The sequence below is a fragment of the Apis laboriosa genome, unplaced genomic scaffold, assembly GCF_014066325.1.
Source record: "Apis laboriosa isolate Shangri-la unplaced genomic scaffold, ASM1406632v1 scaffold16_cov148, whole genome shotgun sequence".
Classification (NCBI taxonomy): domain Eukaryota; kingdom Metazoa; phylum Arthropoda; class Insecta; order Hymenoptera; family Apidae; genus Apis; species Apis laboriosa.
The window spans coordinates 2407656-2423729 of NW_025222129.1; the positions used below are offsets into that span (position 1 = coordinate 2407656).

General features: G+C 26.3%; 6 protein-coding genes across 7 annotated transcripts in view; 5 read left to right on the plus strand and 1 right to left on the minus strand.

Moving 5' to 3' along the window:
- The window catches only part of LOC122711042 (vesicle-associated membrane protein 2), a 15151-nt gene extending 12354 nt beyond the window's left edge, over positions 1 to 2797 (plus strand). For both annotated transcript variants that reach the window (XM_043929436.1, XM_043929435.1), the window contains one exon: positions 1745 to 2797. In XM_043929436.1, the coding sequence (XP_043785371.1) occupies positions 1745 to 1956 (212 nt within the window). In that variant the 3' untranslated portion in view covers positions 1957 to 2797. The remainder of the gene's footprint in view (positions 1 to 1744) is intronic.
- A 2095-nt stretch (positions 2798 to 4892) lies between these two features.
- On the plus strand, positions 4893 to 5939 carry LOC122711081 (60S ribosomal protein L22-like). The gene is made up of 4 exons (XM_043929502.1): positions 4893 to 4933; positions 5178 to 5318; positions 5457 to 5578; positions 5704 to 5939. The coding sequence occupies exons 1-4, from the start codon at positions 4925 to 4927 to the stop codon at positions 5849 to 5851; spliced, it is 420 nt and encodes a 139-aa protein (XP_043785437.1). The 5' UTR covers positions 4893 to 4924; the 3' UTR covers positions 5852 to 5939.
- Positions 5940 to 7030: 1091 nt separating this feature from the next.
- Positions 7031 to 9052, plus strand: LOC122711079 (gamma-aminobutyric acid receptor-associated protein). Its single transcript, XM_043929500.1, has 3 exons — positions 7031 to 7295; positions 7992 to 8189; positions 8340 to 9052. The coding sequence occupies exons 1-3, from the start codon at positions 7206 to 7208 to the stop codon at positions 8403 to 8405; spliced, it is 354 nt and encodes a 117-aa protein (XP_043785435.1). The 5' UTR covers positions 7031 to 7205; the 3' UTR covers positions 8406 to 9052.
- Positions 9053 to 9185: 133 nt separating this feature from the next.
- On the plus strand, positions 9186 to 11958 carry LOC122711080 (putative ammonium transporter 3). The gene is made up of 11 exons (XM_043929501.1): positions 9186 to 9421; positions 9484 to 9769; positions 9831 to 9988; positions 10051 to 10162; positions 10238 to 10443; positions 10519 to 10650; positions 10730 to 10825; positions 10885 to 10973; positions 11045 to 11134; positions 11204 to 11288; positions 11346 to 11958. The coding sequence occupies exons 1-11, from the start codon at positions 9283 to 9285 to the stop codon at positions 11504 to 11506; spliced, it is 1554 nt and encodes a 517-aa protein (XP_043785436.1). The 5' UTR covers positions 9186 to 9282; the 3' UTR covers positions 11507 to 11958.
- A 262-nt stretch (positions 11959 to 12220) lies between these two features.
- On the minus strand, positions 12221 to 14306 carry LOC122711086 (origin recognition complex subunit 4). Its single transcript, XM_043929511.1, has 6 exons — positions 14196 to 14306; positions 13707 to 13932; positions 13313 to 13639; positions 12749 to 13246; positions 12531 to 12683; positions 12221 to 12452 (listed from the first exon to the last, which is right to left on the minus strand). The coding sequence occupies exons 2-6, from the start codon at positions 13920 to 13922 to the stop codon at positions 12291 to 12293; spliced, it is 1356 nt and encodes a 451-aa protein (XP_043785446.1). The 5' UTR covers positions 13923 to 13932; positions 14196 to 14306; the 3' UTR covers positions 12221 to 12290.
- LOC122711087 (E3 ubiquitin-protein ligase RNF113A) lies at positions 14268 to 15829 on the plus strand. Its single transcript, XM_043929512.1, has 6 exons — positions 14268 to 14435; positions 14575 to 14648; positions 14781 to 14987; positions 15054 to 15270; positions 15358 to 15550; positions 15621 to 15829. Exons 1-6 carry the CDS (start codon positions 14324 to 14326, stop codon positions 15796 to 15798), a joined length of 981 nt encoding a protein of 326 aa, XP_043785447.1. The 5' UTR covers positions 14268 to 14323; the 3' UTR covers positions 15799 to 15829.
- The last annotated feature ends 245 nt before the right edge of the window (positions 15830 to 16074 follow it).

Below are 16074 nucleotides of genomic sequence, written 5' to 3' on the forward strand. Positions count from 1 at the left end.
CACAGAGGAAAAACGATATCCTCAAAGTTTCTCATCGGCCACCCGCTACACGTGAAACGAAAGATAGAATTCGATTCGAAGGAAGCACATTCAACGGCAGCTCGAGGAAGTCGTCGATGGTTTCCTTTTCATTTCACTGATTTACTCTTGTGTTCATCCGTGTTCATCCATCGAACGAACGAACCATTCGAATTTTAACATTTAGAATCCATCGAGTCCCTTCCTTCGCGTATCTACTATTCTACAAAAAGAAAAAGAAAAAAAAAAATAAACTCTGAACTTCGTTCATTTAAAAAAAAAAAAATCATCGAATATCGAATTTCAAAATCAGAATTCTCTCAGTAAGTAGAATTCTATCTATGCTCGAAGAAAACAATTGGTTTCTTTCCTTTTTTTTTTTTTTTTTTTTTTGTTTTTTAATGATTCGTTGAAAATTACGCGAAGAAAGGGACCAGGGGAAGTTGTTGAAACACGGAATAGGGAGCATTGTTGATCGTTGGGAGGAAAAGTTTCAAACGGGATTCTTATTGGAATCACGATCCGAAATCATAGCGTTTAAATGATCAAATTGTGTTTAAAAGAAAAAGAAAAAAGAATAGAAAAAAAAAAAAAAATTATAAAACGCATAACTGTACGGTCATGCGATACGTTTTGAACGTTGGCGTGTTAATTATTAACGACGATTATGATGATCATGATGATTATGCTGCTTTCAACATTGTACAGTATCGAATAAAAATTATAGTGCGTAGTCAGAAAAAAAAAACAGACAGCTAGTAGAAAGCAAGGAACGAAAAAGAAGTGGACATTTTTTATACGACTCTATTTTGGCTACGATCGTGTTAGGTTTTTCTTTCTTTTATTACGTTTCCGTTTCTCTCTCTCTCTCTCTCTCTCTCTCTCTCTCTCTCTCTCTTTCTTTCTTTAATTTTGAGAAAAAATTACAGAAGAGAAATCTGTCGAATCTCGATCGCGGTCGTAGCCAGAAATAGTCGACGATTTTCGATTGAAGTTTTCGATCGAACAAAAAATTTCTCATCGTAACCATGAAGAGAAGGATTCTTTTAAAATCTAGTATCTATTTAATTCCAATAGGAGGTAAGAATATTGAATATATCTTCTCCATTTTATTTTCTATTCTTGTATATCTCTCTTTTTATCAAAGACAATCGTCATAATTTAATCAATTTGGAATGTTTCAGTCGTAAAAATATACTGGTTCGCGTTTTTCCTTCCTTTCTTATTTAAAATATATATATATGTATTTCTAACACGTTCGTCAATTGTCAATTGTCACAGACAGATACATAATTCTTATTTTGCTCACATTTCTATGTAATTATTCAAAGAAATTAGACATCAATTTTACTTTTAACATCTTGCTCTATCAGGCTTGTCAAAAATAAAATATTCATTTCATCTTCACAGAACGAAACAAAAAATTCTTCGCTCGATACTTTTTTCCAATTTAACTTAAATTAATTTAAGAAAGAATCTGTTCACATATCCACCTGTCTAACCAATTTTTCTTCCGATACATCTTACATGTATATCATCTTATATAGAAAATATCTTATAAAAGAATACACAAATCGAAAAATAACATTTTTACACTACACTAAATTTCCAATTTTCCTTTTTCTTTTCTTTTCCTTTTTTTTTTCTTTTCTTTTCTTTTTTTCTTAATAATATATTCTCGTATAATGTAATCTCCGAAATAATTTGTGCGATTACCTTTTTTCAGCGAAATTCATGCCAGAATCGACACCACCACCGCCACCCTATGCCTATCCACCACCAGGTATGCCAGCTCAGGTTCCGGGTGCAGCTGTTCCGGGTGCCGCACCAGCCGCTGCACCAGGAGCTGCAGCGGGAGGAGCGGGTGGTACAAGTGGGCAACAGACCGCTGGTGCAGCGTTAGTTGGCAATTTGAACGGCATTCACAGCGTGATGTAAAGAGAAAAAGAAAAGAAAGAAAGAAAGAAAGAAAGAAAGAAAGAAAGAATATTACACTTCTCCGTACTGTATCGCAATAAGAATTTTCCATGCTAATCTCAAACGAGCGACGTGATGTCTATTGGCGTAAGCATATAAGTAAAAGATATACTATAAAGTGTTAAAGAAAGAGAGAAAGCTTCGATCGATTCGTTAGACGCGTGTCCAAAATTCTGATCCCACAATCACAGTACAGATTTCTTTTTGACGTTTACAATAAGATAGAGGAAAGAATCGAATAAATTAGAATATCGATGAAATAAACGTTTGATCGAGGAACGAACAGCTAACGCGTTAACTGCCGCGATCCGCAATGAAGAAGACAAAGATAATAGCTGATTCGTTAAAGATATTCCCTGTTTTCAAGCAACCGTTAATCGTTATCGTTTTAACCGCATCATATCGATCGCAGTGCATACAATCTGAGAACTTTTCGAGAAAAGAAGAACGAAAAAAAGACGCGTGGTGCATATTAGTAGTTCCTCTGTGCAGTTGTTATGTGTTAAAAGTACGCTGCAAAAAGAAAAAAAAAAAAAGAAATTATAAAGTCGCAAGTTCCGTAATAGCTTTTAGGGACAATTTCTGTATATTATTCACTTCCTGTTTGGTGGTGAAAGCTTAGAAAATCGGTAGGGAAGTTGATCGACCCTCCCATAACGTTTATTTCGTAATGAAAAAATAGCGAATTAGAAATAGATATTTCTGTATGTCTGACTAACTGAGAATTTTCAATTCACGTATTCCCTCGTATATGATGATCCTAGCCAAAAAAAAAGTTAAAGAAGGAACGAATGAAAAATACGAGAAAGGGTACTGTCCGTGTATTAATGGAGAAAAACATGTATATCTACGTATATACGTGTATATGTACATAAATTATTACGAATTATCGATGTAAGATTGAATTATACATACATACATATATAAATAATATAACTTATAAATATACATAGTAGATATATTGCGACGAAAAAAAAAATATAAGAAAGAAATCAACAAAGAAAAAGAAATAAATGAGAAGAAATAAAGGAGAGAAAGAGAGAGAGAGAGAGAGAAAGAGAGAGAGTGAGAGAGAGAGAAAGAGAGAGAAATTGTTAATATTAAATATTATTATTCTTTACTTTTAGCAATCCATAAATAAAAATTAGTATTATTATCCTAAATAAAAGTTAATAATTGTATCAAGAAAGATAATTTTCATGTTAATTATATTTATGTGAACGATCCTTCTTTACGAATCCTGTTTTCACAAATTTTAGTACATAACTTACAATTAGCAATAACTTATAATCGCAATATATATACATATATAAATATATCACTCTTTATTAACATGAGACTATGGATTATTAATATTTTTCTTAAAATTTTATGATTCTTAATATCTTTCTTTGTGCAATTCTTAAATTGGCAAATATTTATACTTTCTATGAAACGATATATAGGATTTTAATAGAGCGAGAGCGAATATTAACTTTGGAATGAAAATAACGAAAAAGATTCGCATAAAGTTCAACCTATATAAATGCTCCCTTTTTCAAAAAAGATAATTCATACTTCATTATAAATCGTACCAATGAAAGAAACGATGATATATTTTAAACATGATAAATCGAATTAACAACTGTTTTAGATTACTTGTATATTTCTCTAGAAACAATAAATTATGGTCGAAAGAGGAAGCATTTGTGGATAAAGATTTTTTATTATTTTTATGTATGAAATTGCATCAAGAAAATGTTTAAACAAAATAATATCCGAATATTTAATTATTGATGAATATAGCGTAGATTTTTGTTAATTACGAAATAAAAAAAAAGGTTAAAAAAGATATTTCGATGATTACACCGCGATAATAATTTCTTTTTTTAGAATAACTCACAATCTCTTAATATCCTCTTCTTAATGGCCTAATCAATTAGAATTTCATTCATTTGTTTGTTTATTTCTTTATCGTTTAAAAAAAACACTCGATTTTCATAATTAAATTAAAAAGATTATAGAAAAAATACAATCATTCATAATAGCAATTCTTTTCTTAAACTTTGCGATTACTCTTACTGTATTCATATGCGTACATTGTATGTACCATAAACTTATTAAATATTCCACAGAATAAATTTAAATTTTTGCATTCTCACGAAAAAAAAATGGAAAAAATATCTTTTAACAAAAAAAATTATACAAATTAAAATGCAAAAAAGTGAGGGTTATATACGAAGTTTATCGAAAAAAAACCGATAGGATTAATATATCCATTTTTTGCTACATTGTTGAAATACGAAAAAGATTTCAGAGTATAATAATCGTAAAACATTTTGCTCTGATTTATTATAAAATCAATCTCTCGAAACATACTTTCCTTGTTCTTTGCAATTAAATTATCATTCCATATTCCCTCGTTACCCTTCCTTTTTCTCCAAAATGCTTATTATTATGTCTACAAATCGAAGAAATATTTTAATAATTTAAGATATTTGTAAGTATGACGAAAATATGTAAGAAAGCTTTACCATATAGGTAGTTAATGTATTATTACAAAATATAAAGATACAATTAATAATCGCGATAATTGATTGAGTTGAACATCATTCGATTTATGATCGAGGAATCTTATATTCATCTAGCTATAGATATTACTGTAAATTAGTCTTAAATAAATATAATTATGAAAAAGAAAAAATTATTTTTTCAGAAATGTTTGAATATATTTTTATGTTTTATATTTCATGTTTATATTTTATTTGTTTTACATATATATTTTTATTATTTGCTAAATATTGAATGATAATTTTTTATTTGTATAATATTTTTATGTATAATATTTTTATGAACCTCAGGGTTCCACTTAAAACCATTACACTCTTGATATAAATGACATAAGCGCCGCCTAACGGTTTACTCTTTCATTTGTCGACCATTTGTAAACATGGCTCCGGTGAGTTTTATATTCGTAAAAAATAATTCAGAAATATTTAAAAATCTTTTAAAAATTCATTAAAAACATAAAACAATATACTTTAACCTTTTATTATGATAAAATTGTATTTACATTTTTGAAAAGATTATAAAGATGTCGTTGGATGTAAATTTCTAACCTAAAAGCGTCTGTTAATGTCTAACACATGTTAAAGAAAATATAATTTTTTAATTAAAAGAAAATCAAAATGAATATTTTTCAGCCCACTACAAAGAAGTCCAAGGGACCAGCCATTAAAAAACAGGCCCTCCGGGGTAAAGGCCAAAAGAAAAAGGTATCCCTTAAGTTCACTATAGATTGTACACATCCTGCAGAAGACAATATTATGGATGTAGCTAATTTCGTAAGTTAATTTTTATTTTATAATCACATTGTTTTTTAATTAAATTTCGATATTTTTTAAATTCAAATTTTGAAATTTTATCTTATTATTTAATATATCATAATTTAACGTGCAAATAAAATAGCTAACTTCTTACAGGAAAAATATTTACATGAAAGAATTAAAGTTGCTGGGAAAACAAATAATTTTGGTAACAGTGTTACATTGGAAAGGGATAAGATGAAACTATCTGTTAACAGTGATATCGATTTTTCTAAACGGTGAGAGTTATTCAATAATAAAAATAATATTTAATGATTAATATATTTATTTAATATTCATTGAATTTGACATTACTTTTTTAAAAAAAACTGATATTTGCACTAATTTAATAATACTTATGTAGGTATCTCAAATATCTTACAAAAAAATATTTGAAAAAAAATAAATTACGTGATTGGTTACGTGTTGTATCAAAAGACAAAGAAACCTATGAGTTAAGGTACTTCCAGATTAACAGTCAAGAAGATGATGATGAAGAAGATGCAGAATAAAGTTTTAATTGTATGATGCAATTACAGAATTATCTGTACATATTTCTACTAATAAATAATAGGAAAAAATTGAATGCATTTTATAAATAAAAAATTTTGATTGTTCCTTCATTTCTTTAAAATTAATTTGATTAGATTTCATAAATATATTAAAAATTAAATTTATTATTATTATTAAAAAACAAACAAAAATATAATAATTACAAAAATTTATGTATATAATAATACAATATATATATATATATATATAAAAGAAAATTAAATTTTATTTTATTTATTTTATAAATATTTATATAAACTTATAATTTTTATAAATATGAAAAGAATTCAAATTTTAAAATAAATTTATTTTATTTAATTATTTTATTTAATGTTGCTGATCTGAAATATTATAATGAAAACTTGTATTTATAAATTGTATTTTTTACTTTGAAAATTTATATTTTTTTGTACATTTGTATATTATTTTTGTATTTTAAATATTTTTATAATATTTTTATAATCTTTACAAATGCATTAGAGACGCTGATTACATAGAGTTGGAAATATAGAAAAATGCGTCACTAGAGGCGTAGTAGAGAAAAACATAAGTCAGTATTTATCACCAACAAACTCGTATCTATTTAAGGTTCGTTTAACTCCCCAAAAATTTGAGTATTTATATTGAAGAACTTTATTTATTTACTTTATTTATTTTTATATAGATCAATTTCCTTATGTGAAATATGTAAATGTAATTAAATTGGATAAACAAAATATGAAACATTCTATAATAAAAAAATACAAGTGCACAAATGAATAAAAAATATGATAAAACGAATAATGAAAAAAGATAGTCTTTTTCTTTATAATATTATATTTACATAAATAAATGAGAAATTTATTTGCAAATTCTATTAATTTAATAAATATTAATGCTATCATTTTATTTTTTAATAATATTGTATAATATTATATAAAAAAATTCATAGAGACGGTCCTGTTTTATCTATTAAATACATCTGTGAAATCATTTGTCTCCCATTAAATATATATTTCGTTAACATATCAAAACATATTCAAGTTATTTAAATAAATTATTATTATTATCCTATCTTTAAGTATATTTTTCCTTAAATTTCAAAACGGAAACTGAGGGACTATTTCTCGTTAGCGTAGAGTGGAAAAGTAAATTGCAGTGCGCAGACGAACTGACGCACGGTGATTGTTGTGACAGAAGTAGAGAAGAGTATCATCGTATCGTCGTATTTCCAGTTCGGAATCATTGTACAAATCGATAAGAAAAAGAATTTGGTAGCTAAAGAGAAAAAGTAAGTCCATTAAATTGCACGGCTCGTGCAAACGCGCGAGCACGATGAAGTTTCATTACAAAGAAAAACACTCTTTCGAAAGGAGGAAGGTCGAGGGTGAAAAGATTCGACGAAAATATCCCGAAAGGGTTCCTGTGAGTATCTCGTCCGAAAAAGTTAACCATTTTGTTCGTCAAGAGGAATTCATTTTTCTATCCAATAGAATGGACATTACCAAAAAAACATTGATTAAAATTATTTCTTTATGAATAATTAGACTAAATTAATTCATAGTTAACTGATTCAATCCGCATTTAGAGAATTTCCTGGTCTGGAATAAGCGAAGGTCGACTTTCTACGTCGTATATACTATTATTTCAAGATGATGCAAATTTTTTTTTTTTAATTTAAATGCTAACAATTAAATTTACCGTTCGTATCATATTTCTTTGTGTGCTCGCCTTGCCATTGCTCGAGTCTATTGATCGTACTATGCTCATATCTATAATTTTTGATTGATAAAATTGAAAAGAAAAAGTATTTTTTTTCTTCTTGCTCGATTTTTAAAAAATTTTAATGTATTAATTTTCATTTTCGTATATAAAATATGAAACATATGAAATTATTTGAATAAATATCAAATATATGTGATATCAAATGTAGATTTTAAGCTATTTTAATCGTAACAATAAACCAAGATATATTTTATGATTCAAATAATGATATGATTTTGACAGAATAATTAAAGATTTTCTTTTTATTAAAATATAATAAATTTAAAATTAAAATTAATTTTTATTTAATTGTATTATTTCATTAATAATATTAATCATTAAATTTATATTTCTCAGGTAATTGTTGAGAAGGCTCCAAAAGCAAAAATTAGTGATTTGGATAAACAAAAATATCTAGTACCATCTGATTTGACTGTGGGACAATTCTATTTTTTAATCCGTAAACGAATTCACCTTCGTCCAGAAGATGCTCTATTCTTTTTTGTGAACAACATTATTCCTCCAACAAGTGCTACAATGGGTTCTCTTTATGCAGTAATTATATAATTCTAAATACATTATAAACATATATGTGTGTATATGCGTATGCGTGTGTATATGTGTTATGGTGATGTGTGTATGTGTGTGCGCGCGCGTGTGCGTGTATGTATTAGCTATATTTACTGTAATTTAAATTTTTCATAGGAACATCATGAAGAAGACTTCTTCCTCTACATAGCATACAGCGATGAGAATGTGTATGGACACTAAATTACACAAAAATAAAAAAAAAACATCCGAACAAAAGAGCAGACAACAAAAATTTGCCATCAATAACAACGTAGTCCTTTTAGAAGCTTTTGGAAGTGTTAACAAAATTACATCTTTCAATTATTTGAGTGAAATTTTAAATTTTAGCATCATAAACTAATTTTAACTTTGCTTCCTTAAGATAAATTGGACACGTTCGTCTGCCAAATATACGAACGTTGTATTTTTGATTCCGTCACTCACCGCTAATCGGCGAAAGCTTAGGGAATCAGAATGTAAGAATCAGAGCTATGATTTCTTTATCATATCTAGCCTCATATTATAAAATTGGAAAAGCGATGGAAGAAAAATTTTCTTCATGTTAAAAAAAATAATTAATTAATTCACAATTATTACAAATATATTTACACGCATTAACGATAATTTAAAAGTTACTAATATCTAGAATGGTCTTATGATAAATTTATAACTCTGTGTAGATGTTTTATGTGATATAATTTTCTTTTATTTAGGCTAGTATTATTCTATTCACATGATTCAATATTATTTGATCATAACAAAATGGAAAGAACTTGCTGAAAATATGGTGAGGTAAAAATTTGTTGTAACGGCTGGATGTGGGCCAATAAAAAAAATATAAAAATAAATTTTGAGAATGTAATTGTTTCCCTATCTAAAAATTACACATTTCTGAAACTATAAATTCGTGACATCAAGAGAAAACGGTTTGAAATTGGAACTCGTTCATAATTAAAATGTTTTCGTCGCGATTCGTTCATTTTTAATATGTTTTTCTCTGAAGTACTGCTTTCTGGGTTATTCAAGTAGAAAATCATCTAGTTAATGCCTTTCTTTTGATGAAAGAAGTTGAAAAAAAATGGAAATAGGAAACAATGAAACGAATATTACAAATTCTTCAATTACAGAAACATACTTTGTTTCTGCTTATAATTTGAATCAAGAAGATAGTAATTGGATTATAACAAATTCATTCATAATTTTTACCATGCAAACGGGTAAAGTTCTAAATTAAATGATGCCAAGGAATGCAATAAAGTTAATTTTTTCATTTATTCAGGTTTCGGTATGTTAGAATCTGGATGTGTTTCTTTAAAAAATGAAGTTAACATTATGATGAAGAATGTTGTTGATATAGTACTTGGCGGTTTAACTTATTGGGCTTTTGGTTTTGCAATGAGTTTTGGAACAGATAAATTAAATAATCCTTTTATTGGTATGGGCGAATTTTTAATAGATCCTTCTTTAGAAGATGAATTTATGGGTCCGAAATGTGCGGCATTTTTATTCCAATTAAGCTTTGCAACCACTTCAACAACTATCGTTAGCGGTGCTATGGCTGAACGGTAATTATATAAAATATTTTGTAAAATTTTTTTAGTCTACTTGCATATCATATAATTGCAGATGTAATTTTAAAGCATATTGTTTATTTTCTTTCTTAAATACAATTGTGTATTGTGTACCAGCTGGATGGATATGGGGTGATCAGGGTTTTTTGAAAAAATTGGGTGCTGTTGATATTGCTGGTTCAGGGGCAGTGCATCTTGTTGGTGGTAGTTCTGGTAAAATATAAATACATTTTTGCAATAATTTAACAAAATATTTAAAGTATTAATTATAATAGCACTTGCATGTGCCATAATGTTGGGACCAAGATTAGGCAGATATGATAATGGAATTGATCCATTGCCTCTTGGATGTCCAGTTAATGCTATTATGGGCTTATTTGTACTCTGGTAAAATAAATAATTAAATCTATAAATAAATTATTTTATAAAGTTTCAATATATTAATGAATATAATTATACAAGGTGGGGTTGGTTAGCTTTTAACAGTGGTAGCACATATGGTGTCAGTGGACAACGATGGCAATATGCTGCAAGAGCAGCAATTTCTACGATGTTAGCAAGCATGGGAGGTGGTTTAGTTGGTTTAGGCTTTAGCCTAAATGGTCCAGATAGAATTGACATTTTGAGTCAAATAAATGGCATTCTTGGTTCATTAGTTGCAATCACAGGTGAGTTTCAATATAAAATAATTAATATTCATAAAATATTTATTGCTCTACTAATAATTTTATAGTGTCAGTTAGGTGGTTGTTTTCTTTTTAGAGCCTGGGAATCTATAATTGTTGGAATGATTGGTGCCTTTATTACATGTTTTACTATGCCCCTATTAGATAAAATGCACATTGATGATCCTGTTGGAGCTAGTGCTACACATGGTTTTAATTTTTTTTCTTAATTTTATTAATAAATATTTTGAAAATTTCTTATTTTATTAATCACATTCTTTTGATATAGGTGCAAGTGGAATCTGGGGTATTATTGCTATTGGTTTATTTGCAGACAATCCATATCCCCTTAATACTACCAATGGAAGAAAAGGATTATTAAAAGGTATATAAATTTATCTTATAAAAAGATTAAATTATATAAAAATATCTCTTTCTTTATAGGAGGAGGAGGATATTTGTTAGGTATACAATGTTTAACAGTTGTATGCTTAGCATTTTGGAGTTTTATTGTATCTACTATTTTGCTATGGGTAAATAATAGTAAATATATATATAATATTCACTAAAAATTTCTTATTTAATTAATATTTTATTATTATAGTTCATAAATAAAATTATACCAATTAGAATGAGTATTCATGACGAGCTTTTAGGTGCAGATTTAGTAGAACATCGAATACGACATTCACAGGTTTTTATTTTAGTTATTACATATTTATAATTAAAAATTATGTACATCATGATTATATATATTTTTTAGATTGGAATAAGTAGAGCCATGTCTGCTCTTCGAATTTTAGAAAAACATGAATTAACAAATGTTCATCCTGTGGGAATCAATCCAGGTAAAATGCATTTGGTTGAAAAATATTATAAAAACTATTACAAATTGATTGTTACAGGTCATGATACGTATATTAAAAAATATAATCGTAAAAATCGTTTTAATTATGGCAAACAATTTTTTCTTGAAAAAAAATTATCAAAGAATTCTCAATTGAATACAATTACCGATGCTATACTAACAGATAAAAACAAGCCAAATTTTGCTTGGACAGATTAGAATATTCTTCAAGATTGTAGTAATTTTAAATTTATTAGAAATGTATAAATATATTCATATACATGCTTTTTAACGCTTTTATATTTTACTATTATATCATACAATGTACGCGCAATCTCTAATAAATAATTAAAATCTTACACATATATAAATAAAAATTATAAATGCTAGCATATAGAAAACAATTCTATTGAAAGATCACAGAAAGATCACACTGTACATATCTTGATTAATAATATAGTATCTATACAAAAATTTCTTTTATTATAAATTTCAGATAAAATATTGTTATGAAATATTATTTGTCGTTTTTATTTATTTAAGATATAATGTTGGACGCTATAATAGGCAGGAATAGCTGCATGAAGACTATGTTACATAAATATTCAGAAAATAACAATTTCTAATTTTTTACCTAATTCAATATTATCAAATATATACTAATCTCATATTATAAATGTAAAGTACATTTTTTTGTGGTTAATTAGACTTATAATTATCTTTAGAAAATGCTTGATATTTTTTTTAATTTGATTATAATTAAAATTATATGTATAGTTTCATATATAAAAAAAACATATTTTTTAAATGAATACATACTTATATAACTATAATTATAGAAAATGTATTCATATTTTTTTTTAAATAAATATCTATACTGAAAATATGTTTTAAATTTTAAATTATAAATTTTATACTTATTTCATAAAATGGCTAAGATTGCATGAATGATATTACAAATATAAAACTTCTTAGCACCTGTAATTTTATGAATCTATTATAATTACATATTAATTACTGCCCATTGTGATACTTCTGTTGGTAATCCAGAATAATTTTTTACAGCTTCCATAACTTGTTGTGAAGTGAGTAAAAATTTATAATATTGATATTCTTTTTCAACTTTTGAATTCATGCCACTCACTGGCAGTATAAATTCTAAATTCTGTGGAAATATGTATTATATTACTTTTTATTGAAATAATAAAATAATAGTATTTTGTTTTTATGTTACAATTCTTACCTTAATATGTTCAAATGCTTTCATAATAACAGGCTTTTGAACAGTTTGTATAGAAGAATTTTGATTAGCAAATTTAATATAACGATTATAAATTGCTTCAAAATTAAATGGCTCTCCATCATAAATTTCTGTTTCATGTTTCATTGATATTATCTAAAATATATATATTGGATATCAAAAATATATCCCGTATTGAAAAAATTTATAAATACACTTACTAAACACATTTCTAATACAGATAATCCTTCAAGCATTAATACTTTGTCATCTTGAGAAAACATTTTACTTGCTTCTATAAAATCATTTATTTCTAGTCTTTGATGTTTCTCTGATAATGAAGAAACAGTTATTGCCAGAAAATTTCTAAAACTTCTTTCACTTACATCAATTTGATACATTTTTTTTAATAGATTCACCATAGTAACATTACTAACTAAACTTTTTATATAATCATTCCATACAGACCCAAATTGTGGTTCTATTATACAATCATCATATTGATGCTCTATCCTATTTACATTTTCATCATCAGGAAGACTTAAAAGATGTTGAAAAAGTTCTAAACGATCATCAAAAGCGGATGATGGTTGTTCTGACAATGACATATCTCCAGGGAATAAAAATATTTGCCGATGAGAAAATCTTGATTTAACTCTTTTTTCTAAGAGTTCTATAACATCTAATCTACAAGTCATTCCTATTACACATATTGGTGCCTGAACAAATGAAAATATAATTGATTTTCAAATCAATTTTAAATTAATACAAAATATTACACTTACTTGTGCAGATTGAGCAATATCAAATAGATTATATAACAGAGTTTGATTATGATGTTCACAAAATAAATCAAACTCATCTAATATGAAAATAACTGGTTTGGAAGACTTCTTATCACCTGATTTCAAACAATCAAGAAGAAAAGATAAATTTTCAGCAAATGTGCCAAAAACTTTACCATCAACAACATTTTCTAATTGCATTTGACGTGTAGCATCCTTTAAAGCTAATCGATCATCAGTGTGAACAAGACCATTAAGATTTACTATTAATGCATTTTCTTTAAAACTTTTCACATATGACAATTCTTTTAAAACACTATTTATTAGCTAAAAAAATAATAATATATATAAAGAAATCAAATATGATTTTATAAAACTAATAATTAGGACATACTGTTGTTTTTCCACTACCCCTAGGTCCAATTAATAAAACAGAATTACTTTCACCCATATCTACTGTTCTTTTTAACAATTCTAATATGTGCATTCTTTCTTTAACATAATGTCTGAACTTTGTTTCAGGACACATAATTTTACGCTTTAAATATTTCCTAGTTAACAGTATCATATTATCTTGGAAATCAATTGCCATATTTTTTTTTTTATTCATATTAATTTGCCTGAAACGCGCCAAAAATTTATATTAATTTTTTATCAAATTTTTTTTATATAAATTAAAATATAATTGCATAGCAATAATTTTATTAGAATTATTTATAATTTCAAGTATGTATAAACATATATATTACAATTTTGTATAAACTTAAAATATAATTTGACAATCGTTTAGCATTCCTAATTTTTAGTCAAATATAACCTATTAATCGTAACAAAAAATGTATATAATATTTTAAGTATGTATTTATTTTTGGATTTAACTCACTTAAATAAATTCGATTTTGAATAGTTGAATAGAAAATCAAAATAGTATTTTCACAGATTCTAATCCTTAAATAATATTAAATATTCAAGTTACAGAAGTACTAAAACCAGATTGTTTACAAAACAAATATGGAAGACGCAGAATCCAAAACAGATAAGAAAAATTGTACGTTCTTATTTAAAAGAAGAAAAATTCGAAGCACTGCAGCTAGAAAACGTAAAATAGGAAATAACGAAAATGGTAACGTATACTTAAAGAATATCAGATTTTTCATCTCTTGTCTTATTAAATTTATAATTTCATTATATAAACTCGATTAGTATAATCTATAGGTTATGTTTAATGCCATAAATACTAATTTTTTTATTTTTTTAAACAGAGAGTAGTGAAGATGAAACTACAGTAATTAGGAAGGAAAAGAAGCAGGATGATAATAATCTTATGAAACAAAGTGTAAGATAGACAATCTTTTCTAAAATTATATTTATGATATTTTTTAATAAAATATAATAAAACTAATTATAATACCTAATAAAATTTGAATTAATAAAACTGGAAACATGGTGTAAATATAGTTCTTTACAGACTAATACAAGGAAATTAAAAGATCAGCAGAAAAAAATTAACAATGACAGCAGTGAAGAAGAAAGTATTACAGTATCTTACAAAAGTTCTAGAACGCCTATGCCAGCAGGACCAAGTGATCAAGGAGCAACAGCAATTTTAGAAACAGAGACAGAAAAGGATAAGGATGCTCAAGCTTTATTTGAAAAAGCTCAAAAAATAAATGAGGTACATAATGCAATGGTACAAAAATATATTGAAACAACATTATAAAATATAATAATATTTTTTTAGGAACTTGAAGGAAAAGAAGATGATAAAATATATAGGGGTCTGAATAATTATATCCAATATTACAAAAAAAAAGATACAGCTGCTGGAAATGCTTCTAGTGGTATGGTACGTAAAGGACCAATCAGAGCACCATCTAATCTTAGAGCAACTGTAAGATGGGATTACCAACCAGATATATGTAAAGATTATAAAGAAACTGGTTTCTGTGGTTTTGGAGGTAAATAGAATTAAAATTTTGTTAATTTATTAACAAAATTATATAAATTTTCATTTATTTTGCTTATTTACTTATTTTTATTTTCAGATAGTTGTAAATTTCTTCATGATCGTTCGGATTACAAATTGGGTTGGCAGTTAGAAAGAGAAGCTGCTACAGGAGAATATAATAATAGTGGAGACGAAGATGATAAAAAATACGAAATTAACAGTGATGAAGAAACATTACCATTCAAATGTTTCATTTGTCGCAATAGTTTTACCGATCCTGTGGTTACAAAGTATATACTATAATTCTATATTTCAAATTTAACTAGATACAAAATGTATAAAATGAATTTTTTTTTTCAGATGCAAACATTATTTCTGTGAAAAATGTGCTTTAGAACAATATAGAAAAAGTACAAGATGTTACATATGTAATGTACAAACCAATGGTGTATTTAATCCAGCCAAGGAACTAATTGCACGAACGAAGATAGAAGAGAAAGCGAAAACTGTAGAAGATGATGAAATTTCTGATGAATAAAATAAAGCACATATATTGTTTATTTTTAAAATAGTTATATTTTTTTCCGAGCAATTACATTTTCTTTTATGTAAATAAATTTATAAACTTTGTTATATGAAGAAAATTTAATTTCTATAAGATATATCTGAATTAAAAAAAAAATTTTATATAGGAATTTTTTTTCTAAAATAAGTTTTAATTTAATTTTAATTTAATTTACATTTAATTAATTTACGAAAAAAGAAAGTAAAATTTACGAAAAAGAAAAGTAAATTTAAGAAAGTAAAAACAATA

Excerpts from the sequence above, each read along its gene's own strand:
- LOC122711086 (XM_043929511.1), bottom strand. The coding sequence starts at position 13,922 with ATGAATAAAAAAAAAAATATGGCAATTGATTTCCAAGATAATATGATA. Across the intron at positions 13,640-13,706 it reads GGGGTAGTGGAAAAACAACA|CTAATAAATAGTGTTTTAAA; the intron begins GTATGTCCTAAT and ends TTATTTTTTTAG. Across the intron at positions 12,453-12,530 it reads AAGCATTTGAACATATTAAG|AATTTAGAATTTATACTGCC; the intron begins GTAAGAATTGTA and ends ATATTTCCACAG.
- LOC122711079 (XM_043929500.1), top strand. The coding sequence starts at position 7,206 with ATGAAGTTTCATTACAAAGAAAAACACTCTTTCGAAAGGAGGAAGGTC. Across the intron at positions 7,296-7,991 it reads AATATCCCGAAAGGGTTCCT|GTAATTGTTGAGAAGGCTCC; the intron begins GTGAGTATCTCG and ends TATATTTCTCAG. Across the intron at positions 8,190-8,339 it reads CAATGGGTTCTCTTTATGCA|GAACATCATGAAGAAGACTT; the intron begins GTAATTATATAA and ends AATTTTTCATAG.
- LOC122711080 (XM_043929501.1), top strand. The coding sequence starts at position 9,283 with ATGGAAATAGGAAACAATGAAACGAATATTACAAATTCTTCAATTACA. Across the intron at positions 9,422-9,483 it reads AATTTTTACCATGCAAACGG|GTTTCGGTATGTTAGAATCT; the intron begins GTAAAGTTCTAA and ends TCATTTATTCAG. Across the intron at positions 10,651-10,729 it reads TGGAGCTAGTGCTACACATG|GTGCAAGTGGAATCTGGGGT; the intron begins GTTTTAATTTTT and ends CTTTTGATATAG.
- LOC122711087 (XM_043929512.1), top strand. The coding sequence starts at position 14,324 with ATGGAAGACGCAGAATCCAAAACAGATAAGAAAAATTGTACGTTCTTA. Across the intron at positions 14,649-14,780 it reads ATAATCTTATGAAACAAAGT|ACTAATACAAGGAAATTAAA; the intron begins GTAAGATAGACA and ends AGTTCTTTACAG. Across the intron at positions 14,988-15,053 it reads AAGCTCAAAAAATAAATGAG|GAACTTGAAGGAAAAGAAGA; the intron begins GTACATAATGCA and ends ATATTTTTTTAG.
- LOC122711081 (XM_043929502.1), top strand. Across the intron at positions 5,319-5,456 it reads TTATGGATGTAGCTAATTTC|GAAAAATATTTACATGAAAG; the intron begins GTAAGTTAATTT and ends AACTTCTTACAG. Across the intron at positions 5,579-5,703 it reads GATATCGATTTTTCTAAACG|GTATCTCAAATATCTTACAA; the intron begins GTGAGAGTTATT and ends ATACTTATGTAG.